This window comes from Cygnus olor, chromosome 11, assembly GCF_009769625.2.
Source record: "Cygnus olor isolate bCygOlo1 chromosome 11, bCygOlo1.pri.v2, whole genome shotgun sequence".
NCBI lineage: Eukaryota > Metazoa > Chordata > Aves > Anseriformes > Anatidae > Cygnus > Cygnus olor.
Genome location: NC_049179.1, coordinates 11,043,661 through 11,062,280, shown reverse-complemented (window position 1 = coordinate 11,062,280; position 18,620 = coordinate 11,043,661). Strand labels below are relative to the sequence as shown.

General features: G+C 48.5%; 1 protein-coding gene across 1 annotated transcript in view; it reads right to left on the bottom strand.

Annotated features, from left to right (window-relative positions):
- The window catches only part of ALPK3 (alpha kinase 3), a 34,270-nt gene that overhangs the window by 10,155 nt on the left and 5,495 nt on the right, over positions 1-18,620 (bottom strand). Inside the window, 4 exon segments of the mRNA XM_040570075.1 lie at positions 1,297-2,326; positions 3,584-3,701; positions 10,725-10,846; positions 14,009-14,047. Of these exon segments, the coding sequence (XP_040426009.1) occupies positions 1,297-2,326; positions 3,584-3,701; positions 10,725-10,846; positions 14,009-14,047 (1,309 nt within the window).

Genomic DNA, 18,620 nt, shown 5'->3' with positions numbered 1-18,620 from the left:
TTGATGTATTGTCAAAAGCTGAGGGATGACAGCCTGGCTGCCATACACAAAGTTCCACCCTCCTTAAGAGCAAGGGGCAGAATAATGCAGGAGAGAGAGAAAAAGAATTGCTTTTCCATGGGCTTACACACACAGCAATAATTAATGCAGCAATGTGTGATGCTGATGGGTTAAAGTGGGCTTCACTGCTTTGAGCCCAGGACCCAGACACTCAATTCACTGCATAAAGCAGCATATCTCTGAGAATAAAAAGTGCTCCTATCTACGGTTAAAGACATCTAGAAGAGGAAGAAAGGATTTGTTTTTTACTGGAGCAGCCGGCAGTCCCACTTTCCATACCATGGATGTCCCCACATCCAGATGTATTGCGTTACCTACTGAGGGAGACGTGCTACACCCAGAGTGCATCGCCCGATAGCCTTGGTCTGTACTGAGAGTGTGCACCTACCCTTGCTCAGATGCCAGATCCTGATGGCATCTGCGAATTGGACTCAGAGAACCCTTTACCACAGAAGGCTTCATCCAATTTAAAAAAGAACACAAAACAAACAAACAAACAAAAAACTGGTAGCCTCCAGTCTAATATTTTTATGGAAAATGCTTCAGGTTAAGCGGTTAAGTGACAAAAATAGAAGTTGACTAAAAGATGTAGTGAGGGTCAGGAGCAGGTGCGGTGCTCTGGCTCTGCATGGCCACCACAATGAGTCTTGCAAGAGAGTTTTTCCAACAGGGGAGAGCCAAAAAATAGCCCAGATCTACTGTATACATGTTGCACTGTAAACAAAATTCAATGCCCTGCCCGGCACAGCTCACGTGGCATACCTGGCACGCTGCGCTCATTTGCATGGGGGGCTCATTAAACGCCGGCTGAAGCTTAGGCTCAATTGCTAAACTGAACAGATGTCATCAGTCTCACGTACACACAAGGCATCCACCCCCAGCTATAAATAGCCATTCACAGCTCCCTGCTTAACTGATTTGGAAGCATTCTGCATGAGGTCAGGCTGCCGATTAAACTGGAGAGCTCGCAGCACGCCCCGGGCCGCTCGCCGACCAGCTGTCCAGCCGCAGGGCCTGACGTACATCTCTCCTCGCCACCTCGTCTGACATTTATTCGGAGATGGGGTGCTCAGCTGGAAGCTCTGCCACTTGGGCACACAAATCCCAGACAGTTTCCTGGGTGTTTTTGCTGGAGGAGACCTGCGAAGCTGCAGCAGCAGCTCCCTTGGGGTGCACACAGCCTCCCAGGGCTGGTGCTGCACCACTACCACGTTGGCTGAGATCTGTTCTAGTTACCTCTGGACCGACGGCTTTATGTCCCTCCGACTTCTGTGCTGTGTGCTGGCTCTTCCTTCCCTCAGGTGGCGCAGGTCCTGCCTTTGACACCTTTGAGGATGGTGAAGCACCCTCTGTCTGCCTGCTGACACCCGCGGGCTGCAGGGCAGCCTCTCTCGCAGCCTCTTCCTTGGCTCCTGCCTCCTCCTTCTCTGCTGCTGCTTTCACTTGATTATCAAAATACATCTCTTTCAAAGAGAAGTGCACATCACCATTAATTTTAGCATCCTGATTCACAGCTTTCCCAGACTCTTTGATCTTTGGAATATTTTCCACTTCTTGATCATTTGCCACCCTCAGATGTGCATTCCTGCGTAAGGGGACGGGAGGGGCAAACCTTGGATTTGCTGAGGGTTTTGTCCTGTCTCTCCCACTTTCCTCTCGCTTTGAAACTTCCTGCTTTGCTGCTGGAGCATCCTCCACTTTCTTTTTCTTTTTAGCTGCGGAGTCTTTGGCCATTGGCTTAGCCACTAGGTCTTCCACTGTCTCGTAGATGTACGCAAGAAAGCCATTCCCATTCTCTTCTGCACTTCCCAAACAAGCATCTCCATTGGTGGTCACCTCTGCTTTCAAAGGTGCTACCAGTTTGTTTGGTAAGCCAGTCATCGTGTTTACTGACTGTTCCTTCAACTCAGCCTCATGGAATCTGGACTGAGAATCACCGACATGCACTTTTGCTGCATCCTCTTTCTCCCACAGAGAGGCTCCTGACCGGAGATTCAGATCCCTGGCCAGCCTCCGCTTTCTCTGGAGCCGATCGGGGCTCATTCCCTGCACATTCTTCTCCACCTCCACATTCTCTTTCCCTCGTTTCTTGCTCTGTTCTATCTCTCGCAGTTTTTCTTCAGCTTTTCTCTTAATTTTGGCAAACCACTTCTGATGGATTTTGAACTCCGTCATGGTTCCCACTTCCAGCACGCCTGAGCAGGACACGATGCCTTTGTTATTTCTAGCTGAGGCCTGGTAAATGCCTGCATCTTCCTCTCGGCACCTGGAAACCAAAAGCTCTGCATGAGACCTGCCCGTCCTCCCCAAGCACTACAGCTGCGTACACACACATGCCCTCTCCCACTTCTTGCCATAGAGGGGCCAGAAGATGCAGATGTTGGCCCAAGGCGCCTGCGGTAGGTCTGGAGGCCTGGGGCTGGCCTCCATCCCCAGGCTCTGCCTGCTCTCAGCACTAACAGATAAGCAACCCGGATGTAAACCAGTGCCCAGTTCCCTTTGGGCTTTAACTCTGGTAACAGAGGGCTGAGATGAAGGAGGAACAGCCAGCACCATGCTTCCTGACTGTTCTCAGCCACATTCTTCCACAAGATCTTCTCCTCTCAGCTTTTCACAGACTAACTTTGCTTCTTACATTCCTGCTCTTCCTCTATCCTGCTGCCTTACCAGAGCCTTCTCACCTAACTTCGCAGGCACAAGTACACGCACACCTCTGCCTTCAGCCCCTGGAACTCCTGGCCCATGGAGCTCCCCGCTCCTGCAAGAACTGAGCCACGTGGAAACCTGGAGCGGCAGAAAAGCCCACGCTGGAATCACAAGGATCACAGGACTATCAGCAATACAGGTCTCTGTCTGACATCCCAAATCCAGGACTCAAGCTGCAACAGGTCTCTGCTTGCTAAGGACATGATGTCCCTGGCTCTCCAGAAACACAGTCCTTGTCTAAAGTTAAAGGAAGCTGGTAGCCTGGGCTGAATAAAGGAGGCCCTCGACTCTTTCAGTACGGTGCCAAAGCAGCCCTTCCTTTCCCTGTCCTCTTAGTGGAAGATAGGAAAGGCCCTCCTGGGGCAGGGCTACAGCCCTTTTCCCTCTTTTGTCCTTGCTCAGGACACTTGTATGAACTGCTTCTGTCCTTATCATGCCTGATCCCTGAACCATCATCATCCTGGATGTAGCCAGTGCTTTCCCTTCGCTCACCTGGGGTTAGTCCTAACACTCTGCTTCCGTCTCTTGCAGCAACAGCACACACTGTTACAGCACTGGAAGGCTCCAGGGAGGGGAATTTCTCCCGACCTTCCTCTTGCTTCCAGCATGGCTGCTATCCCTGGATGCAGTAATGGACCTCATCCTGATGTGATCTGGGAGTCATCAGAGTGAAGAGCTGACTGGGAAGGGTTGGCAGGGAACACTGCAACGGGGAGCACTGGCACTGGGGGGGATCACTGCTGACAGCCAGCTTCTCCAAGTCACGAAAACATGCTCCCACCAGCAAATCCAACTACTCTCCAGCTTCCTTACTCACTTGTACAGCTGCAGGGTGTGGCGATTTCCATGGCGGAAAATCTCATACTTAGGTAAGCCACAGTAGCGGTCCATCTCTTCATCATCCTTGTACCATGTCACCTCTGGCTGCGGGTACCCTGCGGAGAAGACAGATGGACATCAGCATGAGGAACACTGCAACCAGCCGCACAGCAAGTCTGCTCTTGCAGGGACAAGGAATCATCAGCAAAACAAAACGCTCTGGCAGAACAGGATATGTGTTATTCTGGGCTCATTGCATTCTTTAAATCACACAGCAGAAAAAGTATTGTGAGTGGAAAACAGATGGGCTTATCCAAGTCTTTTATCACTCCTAGGAATAGGTCTATTTTTGAGAAAAAAATCCCAACGCTTCATTCCTGAACAGAGGAGAGTGAATCACATGGCCATCTCCTGTAACACTGGCTGGGAGCAGAAGGTGAGCGCACTGTCACTTTTAGGTGAAGAGGCATGTTTTGATGAGATTAAGGCTAAGGTTAGAAAACAGGCATTCGCCCCTCCATGAAGCCCTCAACATTTTGCTAAGTGTCACAGCCTGTAAACTGATCCAAAAGTTTCCATTGAACAGAAGCAACCTTGATTGCATCACAGCCAGCTTGGTGTCCTACAAATGTCACTTGACAACAGATGTCACCTGCCTTTTCCGTAGAATGACATCATGACGTGTGTGACTGGCTGGCCAGCGAGCTGGGCGCTCAGCCACCTTCCCCACCGCACTCGGCGGTGGTGCATCAGCAGGGGTGAGCACACAGACCAGAGCTGGCCACAGCCAGCGCCTCCCACCCACCGCAGCGCTAGCTCGGAACAGGAGCAGCGCATTTTTCAGGGAAAAACTGCTTGAGCAAGCAGCCACCATTCATTCCTGGATGCTTCCCAATGGCTAGCCCACAGATTTCAGGGCTGGCCAGGACCCTTTTAATCTCCAGGGTGAGAAGCCTCCTGTTTGCACCAGCCAGAAGAGCCGTGAACCTGCAGCAATGCCTGAGCCCAGCTTACGTCTGTTCCCACAAAGAAGGTCCCACAGCAGGAGCAAAAAGTGGGAGCAAAGACTCATCAGCATGAATTGGCTCTGGTGTTGGCTGACTCAAAATGCCTTTGACCAGACAGAGCTAAACCAGGATGTACCAAATCTCCTCCCCATTTATCATTTGTTTTCCTCACCATCCGCTTTCCAACACACTCCCTCTTCCCATCCCCTCACTCATCAGGGCTCTCCACCATCTTCTGGCCTTTCCAAGGACTTATCCTGCTCCAACCAGAATAAGGCTGGGGAAATACTCTTGGAGGAGTTTTCCTTTCCTGCTCTGCTATCAGATGAGAACAGCAGCCATCCCTGTGACCCAGTCATTCCCACAGCCCAGATTTTACTCTGTTCTCTTCCTTTCCTCACTGAGGTCTCTCACCCTGCACTGCCTCTGGAATCCCTTTCCACCCTCACTGCCCTTAGATCTCTCACACCCTTCACTGCCTCATTCACCCTCCACTGCTGCCATCAGCAGCTCTGGTTTTCATTTGGTTAGTGTTCATTAGTGCTCCCTCCTCTTCTGCAGAGAGCCAAGTCATGACTTTCTCCCCAAAGCCCTTCATGCAAAGCTCTCCCCTAGACCCTCACATACATGTGGTTGAAGTGAATGAACCCGGAACTGCTAACCGCAGGAAGCCACAAGAGTATCCTAGCAAAGGAATCACCATGGATTGACCCTGCTGCTTATATTTTCCATAAATATTAGCTACTGACTACACTTGGCAGCAGAGCTGTGGACCGAACGAGCCCATGGTGGTTTCTTTCCTTTCTGTTCCAGGGACAAGGAACAAAATAGTTTTCATACACAGTTCACACTTCATCCGGGGCAATCCTACCCTTCCCAAGGGCTGTCTTGCACACAAGACTTTCAGGGGGCCCCCATGGCTATTAGCACAGCTAGCTGGCAGGTAGATTTTCCTAATATTGTGTGAACAGCCACCACAGCACTTCATTCTGGGAACTGCAAAGGTATCATTTCCAAGAAGTCCTGTGATGTCCCCCCGTGGCCTCTGCATCTGATTCCCATTCCCAGCTGACATCTGCCGGAAAGAACGATAATTTCTATAGCTGCACCGTGCCTCGATGAAAGGCTTTTCCTTCTGTTAAGTCTGAACTCTCTCTGGCTCATTGCACTCGCACACACAAGGCTACCTGCTCCCCACCAGGAGCTACCACCGTGCCAGCCCACAAAGCGAGGGACCAGCCCCCACTGAGCACCCCAGCTGGCAGCAAAATGGAGCTACAGGCAAGCACTGGTTGGAAACCCGCAAGCTGAAAGGCTTCCCGACCCCACACACAGCCCAGTCGAGCGTTTGGGAACAGCAGAGCCCGGCTGCCTGCCTGTGACCGCCAGCCGTCCCTCCCCAGGGGCTGTAACAGGAGTCAAGCAGGGGATGGTGAGATGGGCACGCCAGGGAGCCTAATCCTGCCTGGGGAGGGGAGCTGCTGCTGGCATTGCAGGCACAGGCATCCATCTTCTGTCAGACAAGCTAATAAATTTAGGGTAGGCTTTGGCCCCGGTAGGTGCTTTGCACCACTGGTCATGCCGGCAGCTACAGCATCCATCCACAGCGCGGCGGCGGCTGCAAACGGCCCCTTTCAAGACGGAGCAGCCATTCACAAACCAGGCACTCTCCTGCCCCAAGCCTGTCCCTCTCGCAGCCCCCACGCAGCTGGTGCTCAGAGGGATTTGCCAGCAGCTGGTCTGCTGCGTTCACCAGCGAGCGCCCGCATTTACAGACAGAAAGGTGCCACACATTCCTGGGGAGGAGGGCAGGCTCCCGCCGCGTTCCCCGGGTGTCTTCAGACCCAGCAAAAGCTTTTGGGAAGTGTGTCTTCCGGCGGCATTGCTCCAGCGTGACAGCCAGGCACTGCACTGCACGGCCTGGAAGACCTTCTAAGCAGGGATTTTTCATGGAGAAATTGCCAAGTTTAGATCAAACGCTCTTTTTCCTGAAGCTGTTAAAGTCTGGGAAGCCTTCAAAGCTTTTGTGACCTTATCCAAAACAGCTCTTGAATCAGCCATCCAAAATCACTCAGAGAGTATGTTTAAAGCAATTTTTTATTATTATTTTACAGGGCAGAGGAGGGGGAAGTTAAGCTTCTGAAACTTGGGAAGGTGAAAAGAGTTTGGAAACAATTGCACATAATCTTGGTTTTCTGTTTCTGCTCTACACAAGCTATTTGAGGGCTTCAGGCAGTTTGGAGAGGAAAAGTAACACTAAGATCTGGCCCTTTCTGGCTTCATGAATTTAAAGATCCCCACCATCCCTACCCAAGGCTAGGAGACTTCCAGTAATGCTGACAGGGGGACAGACGCTCACCAAAAGAAGTACCTCTCCATGCCCCCGGCCTGTGAGTGCCACTTGCTCCCCATTCTTCCCTCTTGCTGGCTGTCCCAAACCCAGGCATTGCATCTCCCACTTCTGCTCATCACCTACCCCTTCCTCAGACCCATCCGTCCACCCCTCTTCACAGCCCCTGTGTCTCTCCACACATCCTTGATCCAAGCACTTTCCTCTCACGAGACAGAAGTTTCCCTAGGAGGGCTCCCACAGATGCAACAAGTTGAAATCCTTGGTGCTCGTTACATCCCCCATCCACTCCATTGCCCGCTCGCTCTACCTCCAGCCCCCTTCCCCAAGCTGCAGGCAGGGCGCTTTCCTCTCCACAGCTCTGTGATGAAACCACACTGATTCTGGCCACTTTGCTTTGTTCCCATCCCCTCTGGGGATGGGCCACCCTGCACAAGTGCCACAGTGCAGATGGCAGCGTTGATCCAGCATCTGCAGAGCGCGGGTGAATTACCAGGCCGGGCACTTGTTCAGCACAAGCACTGACCCACGGAACGAGTCATGGGAATGAGCTCCTGAGCCACTGATTTGGGCAGCAAGGTCAGAGGGGTAGAACCTGCTTAAGGAGGGCTGAAATAGCGCTGCAAGCGAACAGCACTGCCTGTAAGCTGGCACTCCCTAGTACTGACGTAACGGCCTTGGCTGGAGGCAGTCACTGCCTCACTCCCTAACAAGCAGTTACAGACCCAGGCCCCCTCATCCAAGCCCCTACACTTCATCAGCATGCACCGCCCTTCCCTATACAGGGCATAACTGAAAAGTTGTAAAATCCTTGTAGCGCTACGTTCAGTAAAGGGCACTCTCTAAAGAGAAGAGCCCAATGGCTACTGATAGGAAAGGATCTGCGGGATGAGACCCCTGAGGTCTTGAAGTCCAGCCAGACCCACCAAGGAAACCACTTGGTGCAGAGAAGCAGGGTGTGCTCTGCTCTGTAAGAAATCACACAACAAAAGGAAGCGTTGCTGTTCCCTTTATTCTCAGAGAATAAAGGCTGAACTCATTTTGTCTAAAAAAATGAGAATATGTCATAACTGATGCATGATTTGACCCAAAACAATCAAGTCAGACTTATTAGGCGCTCTGGTAGCAGGCAGAACAGTGCTGGAGGAAAGGAGGGGTTGTGTGACCACCCAAGAGCATCAGGAAGTCTGCCTCAGACTTATTTTCTGGCTTGCAGCTCCCAGCAAATTTGGAGGCTGATTCTTCAAACACTGCCTTCCTAGGACGTGACCAGCGAGTCTCTGGTATTCACAGATGTGGGACTGCCCTGGAACTTGTTATCAGTCAAGAAGCAGCAAAAAATATTAAGATGTTATTGTAGGTCACGTATCTGTGTATGGGGCTTGAGAGTCACAACAGGAGCAGCTGACAGTCTGCCCTTTGCCTCCGGTAAGGCTATGAACCAAAGTGTCCCTGGACTCCAGCCACAGCAGTAGGACTGAGCTGTTTCCACACTGGTCACTGGCCAGGGATGCAATTGCCACTTCCTTTCTCCCTGTAGTATCTCCCAGCTGAATGTAAACATCATTGCAGGGGAGATATCTGAACTCCTGATTAGACTTTACAATGGGAGTTTGATTTCCACCTCATGCCCCTCTGTCCCAAAGAGATCCCAAGATGAGCAGCCCACATGCAAGACATTCAAAGTGGAACAGGTGGTCCAAGCTGCTTAAGGGCTATTCTGTGAAAATTCCTAACTTGGGAAGGGCGTCTCTTCATTTAAATGCATAAAGATCCTCCCCAGTCTAATTTACTAGGTGTAAAAATACTGCAACAGGTTACATGCTGAAGGTGTTCATTTGATGCTTTCCTTCACTTTATTAGGAAGTGAGACAAGTAGCGGGTCAAGTTTTCAACTTGGTGTAACACGTCAGGTTGTGCTACGCAGCACCAGCAGGTCAGCCAAAGCAGGAAGGCAGCCTCCTGCCTACAGACAGCAAGGGCGGACCACAGGAAAGGCTATAGACAGGAGAAAGACCATGTCTGTCTGTAGATGTACTTCCATTTGGTACAAGCAGACGCAGTTATTCCTTGGCAGCATGTTTCCTGCACAGTGAAGAGTTTCTCCAGCTATTCCAGGAGAGATGCTGGAAAGGATATGGACGTGGTCTTTAGAAGGCTGACTGAAGCATCTCTCCCCTCTCCTCCTAAAATCACACCCAGGTTGTTGTCCTCAAATGCGCAGTGCACTTCCTACCCTGACAGCCAACTTCCAGTATAACTAGAACTGAACTAGAGCTCTGCTGCACACATGCACCTCTCACCTTAGCAGGGCCCACACGGAGCTGAAAGTATCGTCTGGACTTCAGAAGAAACAAGGCTTGTTAGAGGCAACTGTCCTCCCCAAAATGCAGCTGGTGGAGACTTAAGCCAGGACTAGGCATTTTAAAAGGGACTAGAAATCCTGAAAGGTAAAGCAGTGCTATTGCATGTCTCTACAGGAAGCAGGCATGCCCTGGGTTCGCACACCTCCCCACTTTCAGGCAAGGAGGAGGAGAGAACTGTGTCTGCTATTACTCAAGATTTCATAACGCATCCAAACATCACTCAGCTTTTGACCTGTGATACTCTTGGCTTGCAAGATGGTGAGTTACATGCCACTGCACAATATGTAAAGCTTCTCCTTTTAAATAACTTCAATCGGAAAGCCCTTGTAATGAAGCACTGAAGGGCATGGCTTGGAGGCATCCCTAGCAGCCCAGTTTTACCACAGAAGCAGGAAGTGGTCTACTAAAGTTAAGCGTTAATGAAGTAAATGTACCAGTTGTAGCCTTGCAAGTTCAGAAAGTCAGACCTGTAAAACAAGTGTATCATATGAGAAGAGCCAAGAATTCAAAGCAGGCGTCTTTCAGAGAAGTGCTTCAGTATGCTCTTCTTTGTATACAGCTTATTTACAGCATCTTTATAATGGCAAACCAGATCCCCTAAATCTTAAGCAAGTTGTGGTACTTGTGACTAAGAGGCTCACTGGAGATAACCTCCTCCTTCCAGAACTTGCAAGCTTGTTCTCTCCCTGAGTAACCTGTCTGAATAAGTAACATATGCAATACCAGGAAGGATCAGTGTCATAAACAGAAATACTATGAAAAAAAGGTTTTAGCATCCCTATATTTAAAAGACAAAAGCTCACCAGCAAAGGAGTTGCGTGCCTTTATACCAGTGCGTTGCCATGCCCCATCACCATAATACCCTCTTTTTTCAGTCTCCCCCTTTTCCCCTCTTATTGGCCTAAACCATTCCTGCTCAGGGTGAGATTTTAGCTCACTGGGTAGAAACTGGTCTTTATTTCAGACATTGACAGATATACACATTTGTCACCAATGCAAATTTACAGCCAGCAACCAGAGCTGAAGGTGGCTCCAGTATAACAGATTTAGTCTTTAGAACTGCACATTCCTAAGTTATGGAGTCCAGGATTAGGAAAGAAGCAGAGATTAGGACGATAAAATGTCACTGGCCCAAGAAGTAATCATCATATTCCATTTTCTGGTCTTTAATCTGCTCTGCTTAAGATGTTACGTTATGCCTTTGCTTCTTTATAATCTCAAGTGTTTCCCCACCTTCCCCCCTTAAATTAAAGCTGAAATCATCTGCAATCACCATGCAATTGCTGAATCTTTACTTGGCAGCCTGACAACATTGGGCTTGTTATGTGCTGCCTTGTTATCACTTGCTCTAGAGTTTAACTAGCACAAGTCCAGCAAGTGAGGCAGGACCAGGTTATTCACTGAAGACACTGTTACCTGTCACTATGCACGTGAATCTAGCATCAGAGTCCTCGGACACAGAACGGGATTTGATAGTGGTTTCAAATAGTGGCTGGGTTTCCTCCGTCAGCTGAGAAATGATTGCGCAGAAGGTGCTCCTGGAAGATTCAAGAAGCATTTCTTAGAGATCAAAGTACTGGAAAGAAATCAAAGGGTCCCCCTTCCTATCTCGTCTCAGAAATAGGTCTGTGCTGTGTTCTTGCTACAAATGCCCTCCTTCCCTCCCATCATCCCTACAGTAGGCTTTTTACAAGTCAAGTCAAGAGGCATGGTATTTGACTGTTTTTTCACTCCTAAGATGATTCTGTCAATTTGAAGTGTCATTTGGGAGACAACCCCTTTGTATATGAAGCTATCAGGGTAATGAATGTCAAGAGTCATTTTAGTTCTGGATTACAGTTGAGCGTTCCTTTGATCAGCCAGCAGGCTCAAACTAAGACACTAACAAAGTTAGCTTCACAGTCCTGATACTGCACTATCAGCATTTCAAGCGTTGTGCTCTTTACTGGGATTTTATTTCATTTGTGAAGATTTTATATTGCAGTTTCAGGCCAAGTGTGAACTGAATGTGGCTCCTGAACACGTGGCACTTGAACCTGGCTTGCACCCTTCTGAGCTCCGGAACTATATCCAAAGCTGACACCTGCTGCTGCGGGTAGGCACTCATGCTACGTACTCCATGAGTCCATGCACTGCCCCCAAAGTTCAGGCTGGGACAAGCAAGTAGCCAGAACCATCCAAATAGCCAGTACCATCTGTGAAGCTCATGAAAATGAATCATAGATTCTCCAGTCATTTAAATACTATTTGGGGGTGGCACTAAATGTATTCCTACAGCCAACCCTGTTGGAGCGTCACCAAGAGAGGCTCCAGAAGATTTGGTCTTCCTTAAAAAAGAGGGAAAGAATTTAATTCCGACTTGGATCTTCATTTGGATAGTACTCTGGCTCTCTGGGAAGGGAAGAACTTCTTTCATTTTCTCCTCTGCAATTAACACACTACATGTTCACACTGTAAGAGAGGACCCCAAGTTCTCAAGCACCAGGACCTTAGGAGAAACAGCAAGTATTGCAATGTAACTGGTACCCAGCAGCTCTACTTACATCATTTTCAGCAGTGGAAGACACATTCCTTAAACAAATGATCAGCTTCTAAAGACATGCAAGAGGTGGAACAAACCCCCAGATCATTCCCGACACAGCTCCACCACGAGCAGAAGGGCTCTCAGCACGTAGTGAGGGCTCCATGAGGAAGACCCCAGCCTCACAAGCAGCCCCCAGCTCGCAGGCAGGATGCTGGCACTGTTGCTACTCATGCTCTACCTGCTGGGGAAGCAGTCTGCTTCAGGAGAAAACAAAATCCACACTTAGCATGAACCCAGCAAGGGCAGGTGCGCTGACAGGCACTGCAGCATGGAATGAGTTGCACGCACGGCTGGAGGTGCCAGGAGAGCTCCAGCCACAGCAACCGCTTGTTTCATCCACCCAGAAAACTTACCTGGAGGTTGCAGTGCTGCGATTTTCACTCTGGCTTCCCATCAGCATTAGTTTATGAGAGATGCAGGGAGATGAATCCCTGAGCAGCAAACAGCTGGTATGCTGCGCGAGCCTCACCCAGCTCCCAGGCACTTCGCGTTGGGCGAGGGGAAGGGAAGGGGGCAGCAGCTAGGGCTGTTGCAAACTTGACTTGAGCAAGGGCTATGAGCATTGGCTATATCCAAACACACTTGTGGGACAGAGGGTAAAAAGCTGATGCCACAGCTTGGACTCCTTTCCGCAGAAATCAATGGTCCCCAAAGACTGGTCCTGGCAAGCAACTCTCTACCCAGCCATGTGGCCACAAAAGGGCTGTGGATGCCAAAGCAGAGAAACCTTTCCATACCCTAAACCCAGGAGAAAAATAACTCCCATTTCCAAAGAGCAAGGCAGAAAATCCAGTGCCAAGGCAGTTACTGTTGGGGTTTGATGGCCTTTTCATTCAGGATCCCTATCCCTAGACCAGTAAATGCCTTTTTAGATCCACATACTGAAGTTAGAATGTCCCAAGCATCAATGACCATTTCATACACCAGCAAGAGAGCAACAGGATCAGCATCTTAAAAAATAAAAGGTGATATGCACACACATAGTGACACACTCAGGACCAAGTTTAATCCCAGTACCATGCCACTGCAGCACTGCGAGTAAGCCTGGTCCTTTCAGTGCAAATCCCAGAGTCAGGAAAAATACAGCAAAGGCTACTGAATGCTCTAGGAAAGCAGCATCACCAGAAGCTGGGGACTCCACAGGCACAGTAGATGAATCAGACGAGACTTGCCCAATGCTCACTTGGCAGAGAGCCCTGGAAAGTCTCTTTAATCTTTCAAAGAAACCATTGTATTAGTCACAGGCGGATTTTAGAGACTGCAGCACTGTGGGGCTCTCAGCTGACTCATTCCAGCTGCAACAAGACTTGTCCAATTCAAATTGCTTTCTAAACCAGTAATTCAGAGCATTCAAGAAATCTGATACAAGGCAGCAGCCACTATTCCTCCGAGCCTTCCTGAAGCGGCATCTTTGCTGCAGAAAAAGCCCTGTAGACTGGGAAGAGGACACCAGCAATTCAGTAGCCTTTTTACATTAAAGAGGGATTTCCATACAAAAGTAGTCTGCAGGAAAACGAGATCTGAGAAGTGTTTTCTTCTTCATCACAGTTTTCTTCTCCTGACCTTTTGGTTAACAATCCCACAGCTACAGGGGTGTTCTGGAGAGGCCTTTCCATCCACAGTCAATCCTCTACCTGCTTCTGCAGCAAACCAGGAATGCCCACTGACTTCCAAATGTGCTCTTTTGCTAAAGTTCAGCTGTACAAGTGCATTTCATGGCAGAGTCCGAATGAAAGAGGATGCTCATGATAAGGCAGAGGGTGATGGGGAAAGAAGAAAATTCCTTCTTTGAAAGCGCCAGGGCAGGAACATCTAATTTTTAAGGTCTCTGTATGGAAGTCTCACTTTAATATCAAGAAGTAGCTGAACAAACTGTACACCCATCCTTTGGCTAGGGAATATGAATATTTCTTGCACCTTACCACAGGAATTACAATGAACATTCACTTTGCTGTCTGCAGTTCAGGCAAGTATTAGGGATGCATTCATGCAGAATAAAACTGTTAGACCACTCCAGGGCTCTCTTTAATTAGTACTAAAGCATTACAGATTAATCGTGTGCAGCCAGATTCAGCAAAGTGTTTGGTCAGAGAAGTTTAATGCAATGTAGTTTTACCTTCCTAAACTGGAGAGAGAGAATCTGCTGCTTGATAAGCTAAGCAAAAAACAGCATAAAAACCATTAGACAAAAAAGCACGGAAAGGAGCTGAAATAAACCGTTACAGAGACATATTAATGTGAGTTGTTTTGCACAGGTCATAGTTCCCATTAAAAGGAGGTACAGCTGCCTTACTCAGGCTGACTGCCAGGACGAGCAAGCCACATTGTAAATTGAAATCAAAGGCTGTAAAAATGAAACATTCATTAACTGCAGAGAATAAGTGCAAGGACACTTATACAAGTAGGTTTCCAAGAAGCAGCACCTGAGCCTTCCATGCACCATCTGCAGCGTTGTGCTCGAAGCAGGCAGCTCCACCCAGGAGATATTCAGTTAAATGGCCCTCAAGAGTACAGCCTGCTGCAAACCCGCTTGTCTGCCCGCAAGCAGGTGGCCTGAGCTGGTCGCCTCCCTGCTTCCAAGGACAGAGGTACCAGAGTTTTGGAGAAGCTGAAAATGCTCTGGTCACTATACACTGCTTGCTTTCTGGTTTGTCAGCCAAGTCACTAATGGCTGGCCAAAAAAAAAACAACAAAAAATAAAATTAAAAACAAAACACTAAAATAAAATACAGACTTTTCAGGAATCTACAGGTTTTGTCTTCTTTGCAGGAACATTGTATAAAATCAGCCATTTCAGGGAACAAAATCCAACACCAAACCCTACACAAGAGGCACCCAGGTGAGTTACTTACCAACAGCCACCAGCTCTCCCAGAGGAGTGTCTTCAGGGGCTCACATCCGCAGCCAAATACCCACACTGTCATTTTGTGGCAGCAGCAGCCCTTGCGGGCTGTAGGAAATAAACTCAGCACAGACCCACAGCAGCCAGGAGTGGTTTATCAGACTGTGCCCTGAGTCCATCTACATAAGAATCAGAAGTCTAAAACTAGGTACCAGCTAGTCTGCAGCATGCAAGCTCACTGACTTAATCACACTGAAATATATGATCATTATGTCTACTACAACCTCGCCATATGGCCTCAGAGGTGACTGGAGCGGGGACATGCCCTGTGGGCTGTAAGGCATCACATTCCCACACTGGTACATGCAGATGGATCAGACCTTATCAGCCTGGGACACTGTGGAGCACTACTGAACAACCAAACTGCTGTGCTTTATGATGATGGACAGCATGAAGAGCTAAGAAAGGTGAACACCTCCAGGTCTCCTACCCAAATTACCACATCCGGGCTCTGCACAAGTCCCAGTTGCACAGAAGTCAGCAGAACTCAGAGTCTTGTCCTAAAAATGACTACAGAGGGCCTCTGAGAACTGCTACTGCCAACCCTACAGCACTTCCACCTGTGGTTGAAGAACTTCCATGCAAATAACAACTAAAAAAGTAGTTCAGCTTAAAGGCCCTGCACTTTAATTGCATGCGTAGAGACTTTTACTAGAAGCCTTCTGAAGAGCTCACTGACTCCTTTTGCTCAGATCAGGGGAGCAAGGACAGATCAGACAGAAGACGTTTTAGGCAGCCACTCAGGAGCAGCTCCAACCCAACAAACACGGGTGGCACTTGCCCTTTCAGCAGCAGCTTCACCCTCTCCACCCCCAGCCACATGATCCTGATCCTTCCCAGTGCCAATACGGCTGTTCATGCCACCAGAGGATGAGTGGATCAGGAGCCATCTGGCTGGAAAAAGCATCAAACACTAACCAGAACAGGTCGATGATCAGCTGCCTGATCCACCTTGCATGCGGTGGGTTGGTCCATGGGAGAAGTCCAAGGAACTTCAGCCTTTGGCTTTTGCAGTTGAGCTCCAGCACCTGGGGCATCCCTCTGAGCTCCAAGCCCTTTCCAGCACTACAAGGCATGCCCTGGCATCACCTGCCTTACTGACCAGCACATCGCTTTGCCTTCACCACTCCTACCCAGCCCAACGCTTTAGGAGAGCTCCAATTCCTCTTTGAGCTGCTTTCCAACAGTAAAGGAACCCAAAAATGTTTTGCATACCCACTAAAAGGGAAACCATCTCCTTTTGACCTCCAGAAATATAAAGGACACAGGCATTGCTTGAGGAGCCAGGAGATCCTAAAATGCCCGCTGGAGAGTGCTATCATAAGCAGAAGCAGCGTTTCAATCATGCTTTCTTGCATAAGACAAACGGGGAGGTGCCTGGTCTCCGACGTAAAGCAAATCATTCAAAAGGCAAGAGTCAGAACGAAGGGTGCCTGTGACACAACCCCCTTCTGCTCACGTACGTGATCAAGCAGTGAACACAGTCAGCACTTTTAATTCCCAGCGTACAGCACGCAGCCCAGGCTTTATTCACTGCATGTCCTGAAACATTATGCTAAATATTGGACTGATGGTCTCTTGAGGAGCCTTGATGCTATCAAAAAAAAGAAAGACACCACCATTAAGAGCACAGGCATTGACTAAGGTTTAACCTCAATACGCTAAGGAACTAAGCAAATTTTTTCTTTTTTTTTTAACAGACTGGAGATTTAAGCCCAGAGAGAGTAAGATCAAATTCTAAAAGCTCCAGCTACAACAGCCCTGCCTGCAGGCAGCTGGCGTTTCACTTCATTTTAATTAAGTTTACAGCATACCCACACAGAGCTGCACCAGCGTAACTACATAAGAGTCTAAACCAAACCTATTAACTTGGAAATGCGGGACTCCTGTGCAAGGCACGACAGATGCCCCAGCACGCCTAGCTTGATATGCCTTGGGATTGGGCTGTCCGTATCCTCAGCTCTCCAGAGACTTGTTAGTGTACACAGTGCAGGATTCTGCTAATTAAATGCAGCATCTACAGCGGATGTATCTCCTCTGAGCAAGCTTGAGGGATGTAGGATGAAGGCAGCAGCTTAGCTTATCCTGAGTCTAAAGCAGATGAATCAAGGTCTAAAGGCACTGGTTTCTCTCCGCTGGAGAAAGGGGGCTCTGGATGCTTAGGTTGGAGAGGTCTGCTCCATGCATGCCCAACACTGGTGGGAGGAAAGTCTCTGCAGGCATCTCATCTATGAGGTAAGGGACAGCTTGGTAAGAGCTAGCCCCGAAAGTACAGGTTTGGTTATTAACTGCTGTTGCACCAGCCCATAAGAATTACACCCCGCTGCTCAGCCTCAGCTCTTCTTAAATTTCCTTTCAGATGCTTTCAAACTTCTTTGGACATTTATCATCCTCTTATAGGTTTTAGCCCTTCACCTGCTTGTAATTTCCTTCAGAAATGAAGACGGTCTCCCCCATTTTTCATGCACTTGCCAAATTTCAGTCTTGCTGCAAGGGCAGGAGGTAGAACTGTCAACACCACTCACTTCCTAATCACTAAAAATATTGCTCAAATTGATGTCCTAGTCTGGTACATCAGCCCACTAGGAAGGACAGGTTAATTGCTTTAAAAACAGACTTTAAATCCAGTATTTTTTTTAATCCCTCTCATGCACTCACTGCACAAAATCCTTATTTCTCTATTTCTTTATCTGGGGGTGAAGAAAGCATTCTCCTTCCAGCTCAGGTCCTCATATGGAAGTCAACAGGAGCTCATGAGACGCTGCAATATGCCTTGCAGTAGCTCCATCCACACACGGACATGGACTCGATCTGCTTGAGCTGCAACAGTCACTAATACATTTCAGTGCTCTGCCACAGCATGAAGATTGAGCTGCACGAGCTGTCCAGTGCAGCACTGGAACAGAGAAATGCATCAATAACAGCAAGCCCAAGGCCTCCGAGTCATGGTTTGAAGGAAATAGCATTGCAGAAAACTCTGCAAAAGAACCCATGGAGAACGGGGCAGAACACCCCCAGGACAGAGGGACTGCCCTGACAGTCCCGTGCAGACGCTCCCTCCCACTGCCCCTCTGACCCGTGATATTACTGGGCATGTTTTGCACATGCAGTCTCCTAAGGATAACATTTCACATGAACTTCTCTGCCTCCAAGGTTAATACTACTTGAGACAAACACAAGCCACTCTGAACATTTTCTCAGCTGTCAGTAGCCAAGCATTTTTGATTTTTGAAAGACAACAATGAAGCTTTCATGTACATGTGGTAATGCTTAAGGCTTCTTTCCTGCCATGTGTCCCGTTTCTTATCAAGCACTTCATGCACACACGGAAAAAGTGTGTTTGTGTTTCATACACTGTGGCAGTAATTATCAGCTATCTGGCGATAAACTAGCTGTGAGTGCTGTGGAGTTGTACAAGACACGTTGTTATTTTACAGACTGGAAAATGGATGTATTGAGTCTTTACTTGTCAAGGTCACAGAACAAATCGATGTTAGAGCTGGAGAAATATGGTATTTTTCTGCAAGTAATTTACTCCGAGACAAATGAACACAGACTGGAATGTTACAATTCAGAGCTAGATTTCATTAACAGGGAAGGTGGAAAACAATAAATTGAGTTACATGTTCCTGTATCAACCGCTGTAACACTCAGAAGATGCTGTGTATTTTAACTCCAAAGTGTCACTGCCTTTATTATCCAAGTTAACTAGTAGCTAGAAAGACATCAAGAAACAAGAAGGACAAAAAGCTCCTCTATCTCCCCCTTCTCAGACCAGCTGACGCGATAAGACGTGAGAGACAGACAGCGTGAAATAACAGCCTCA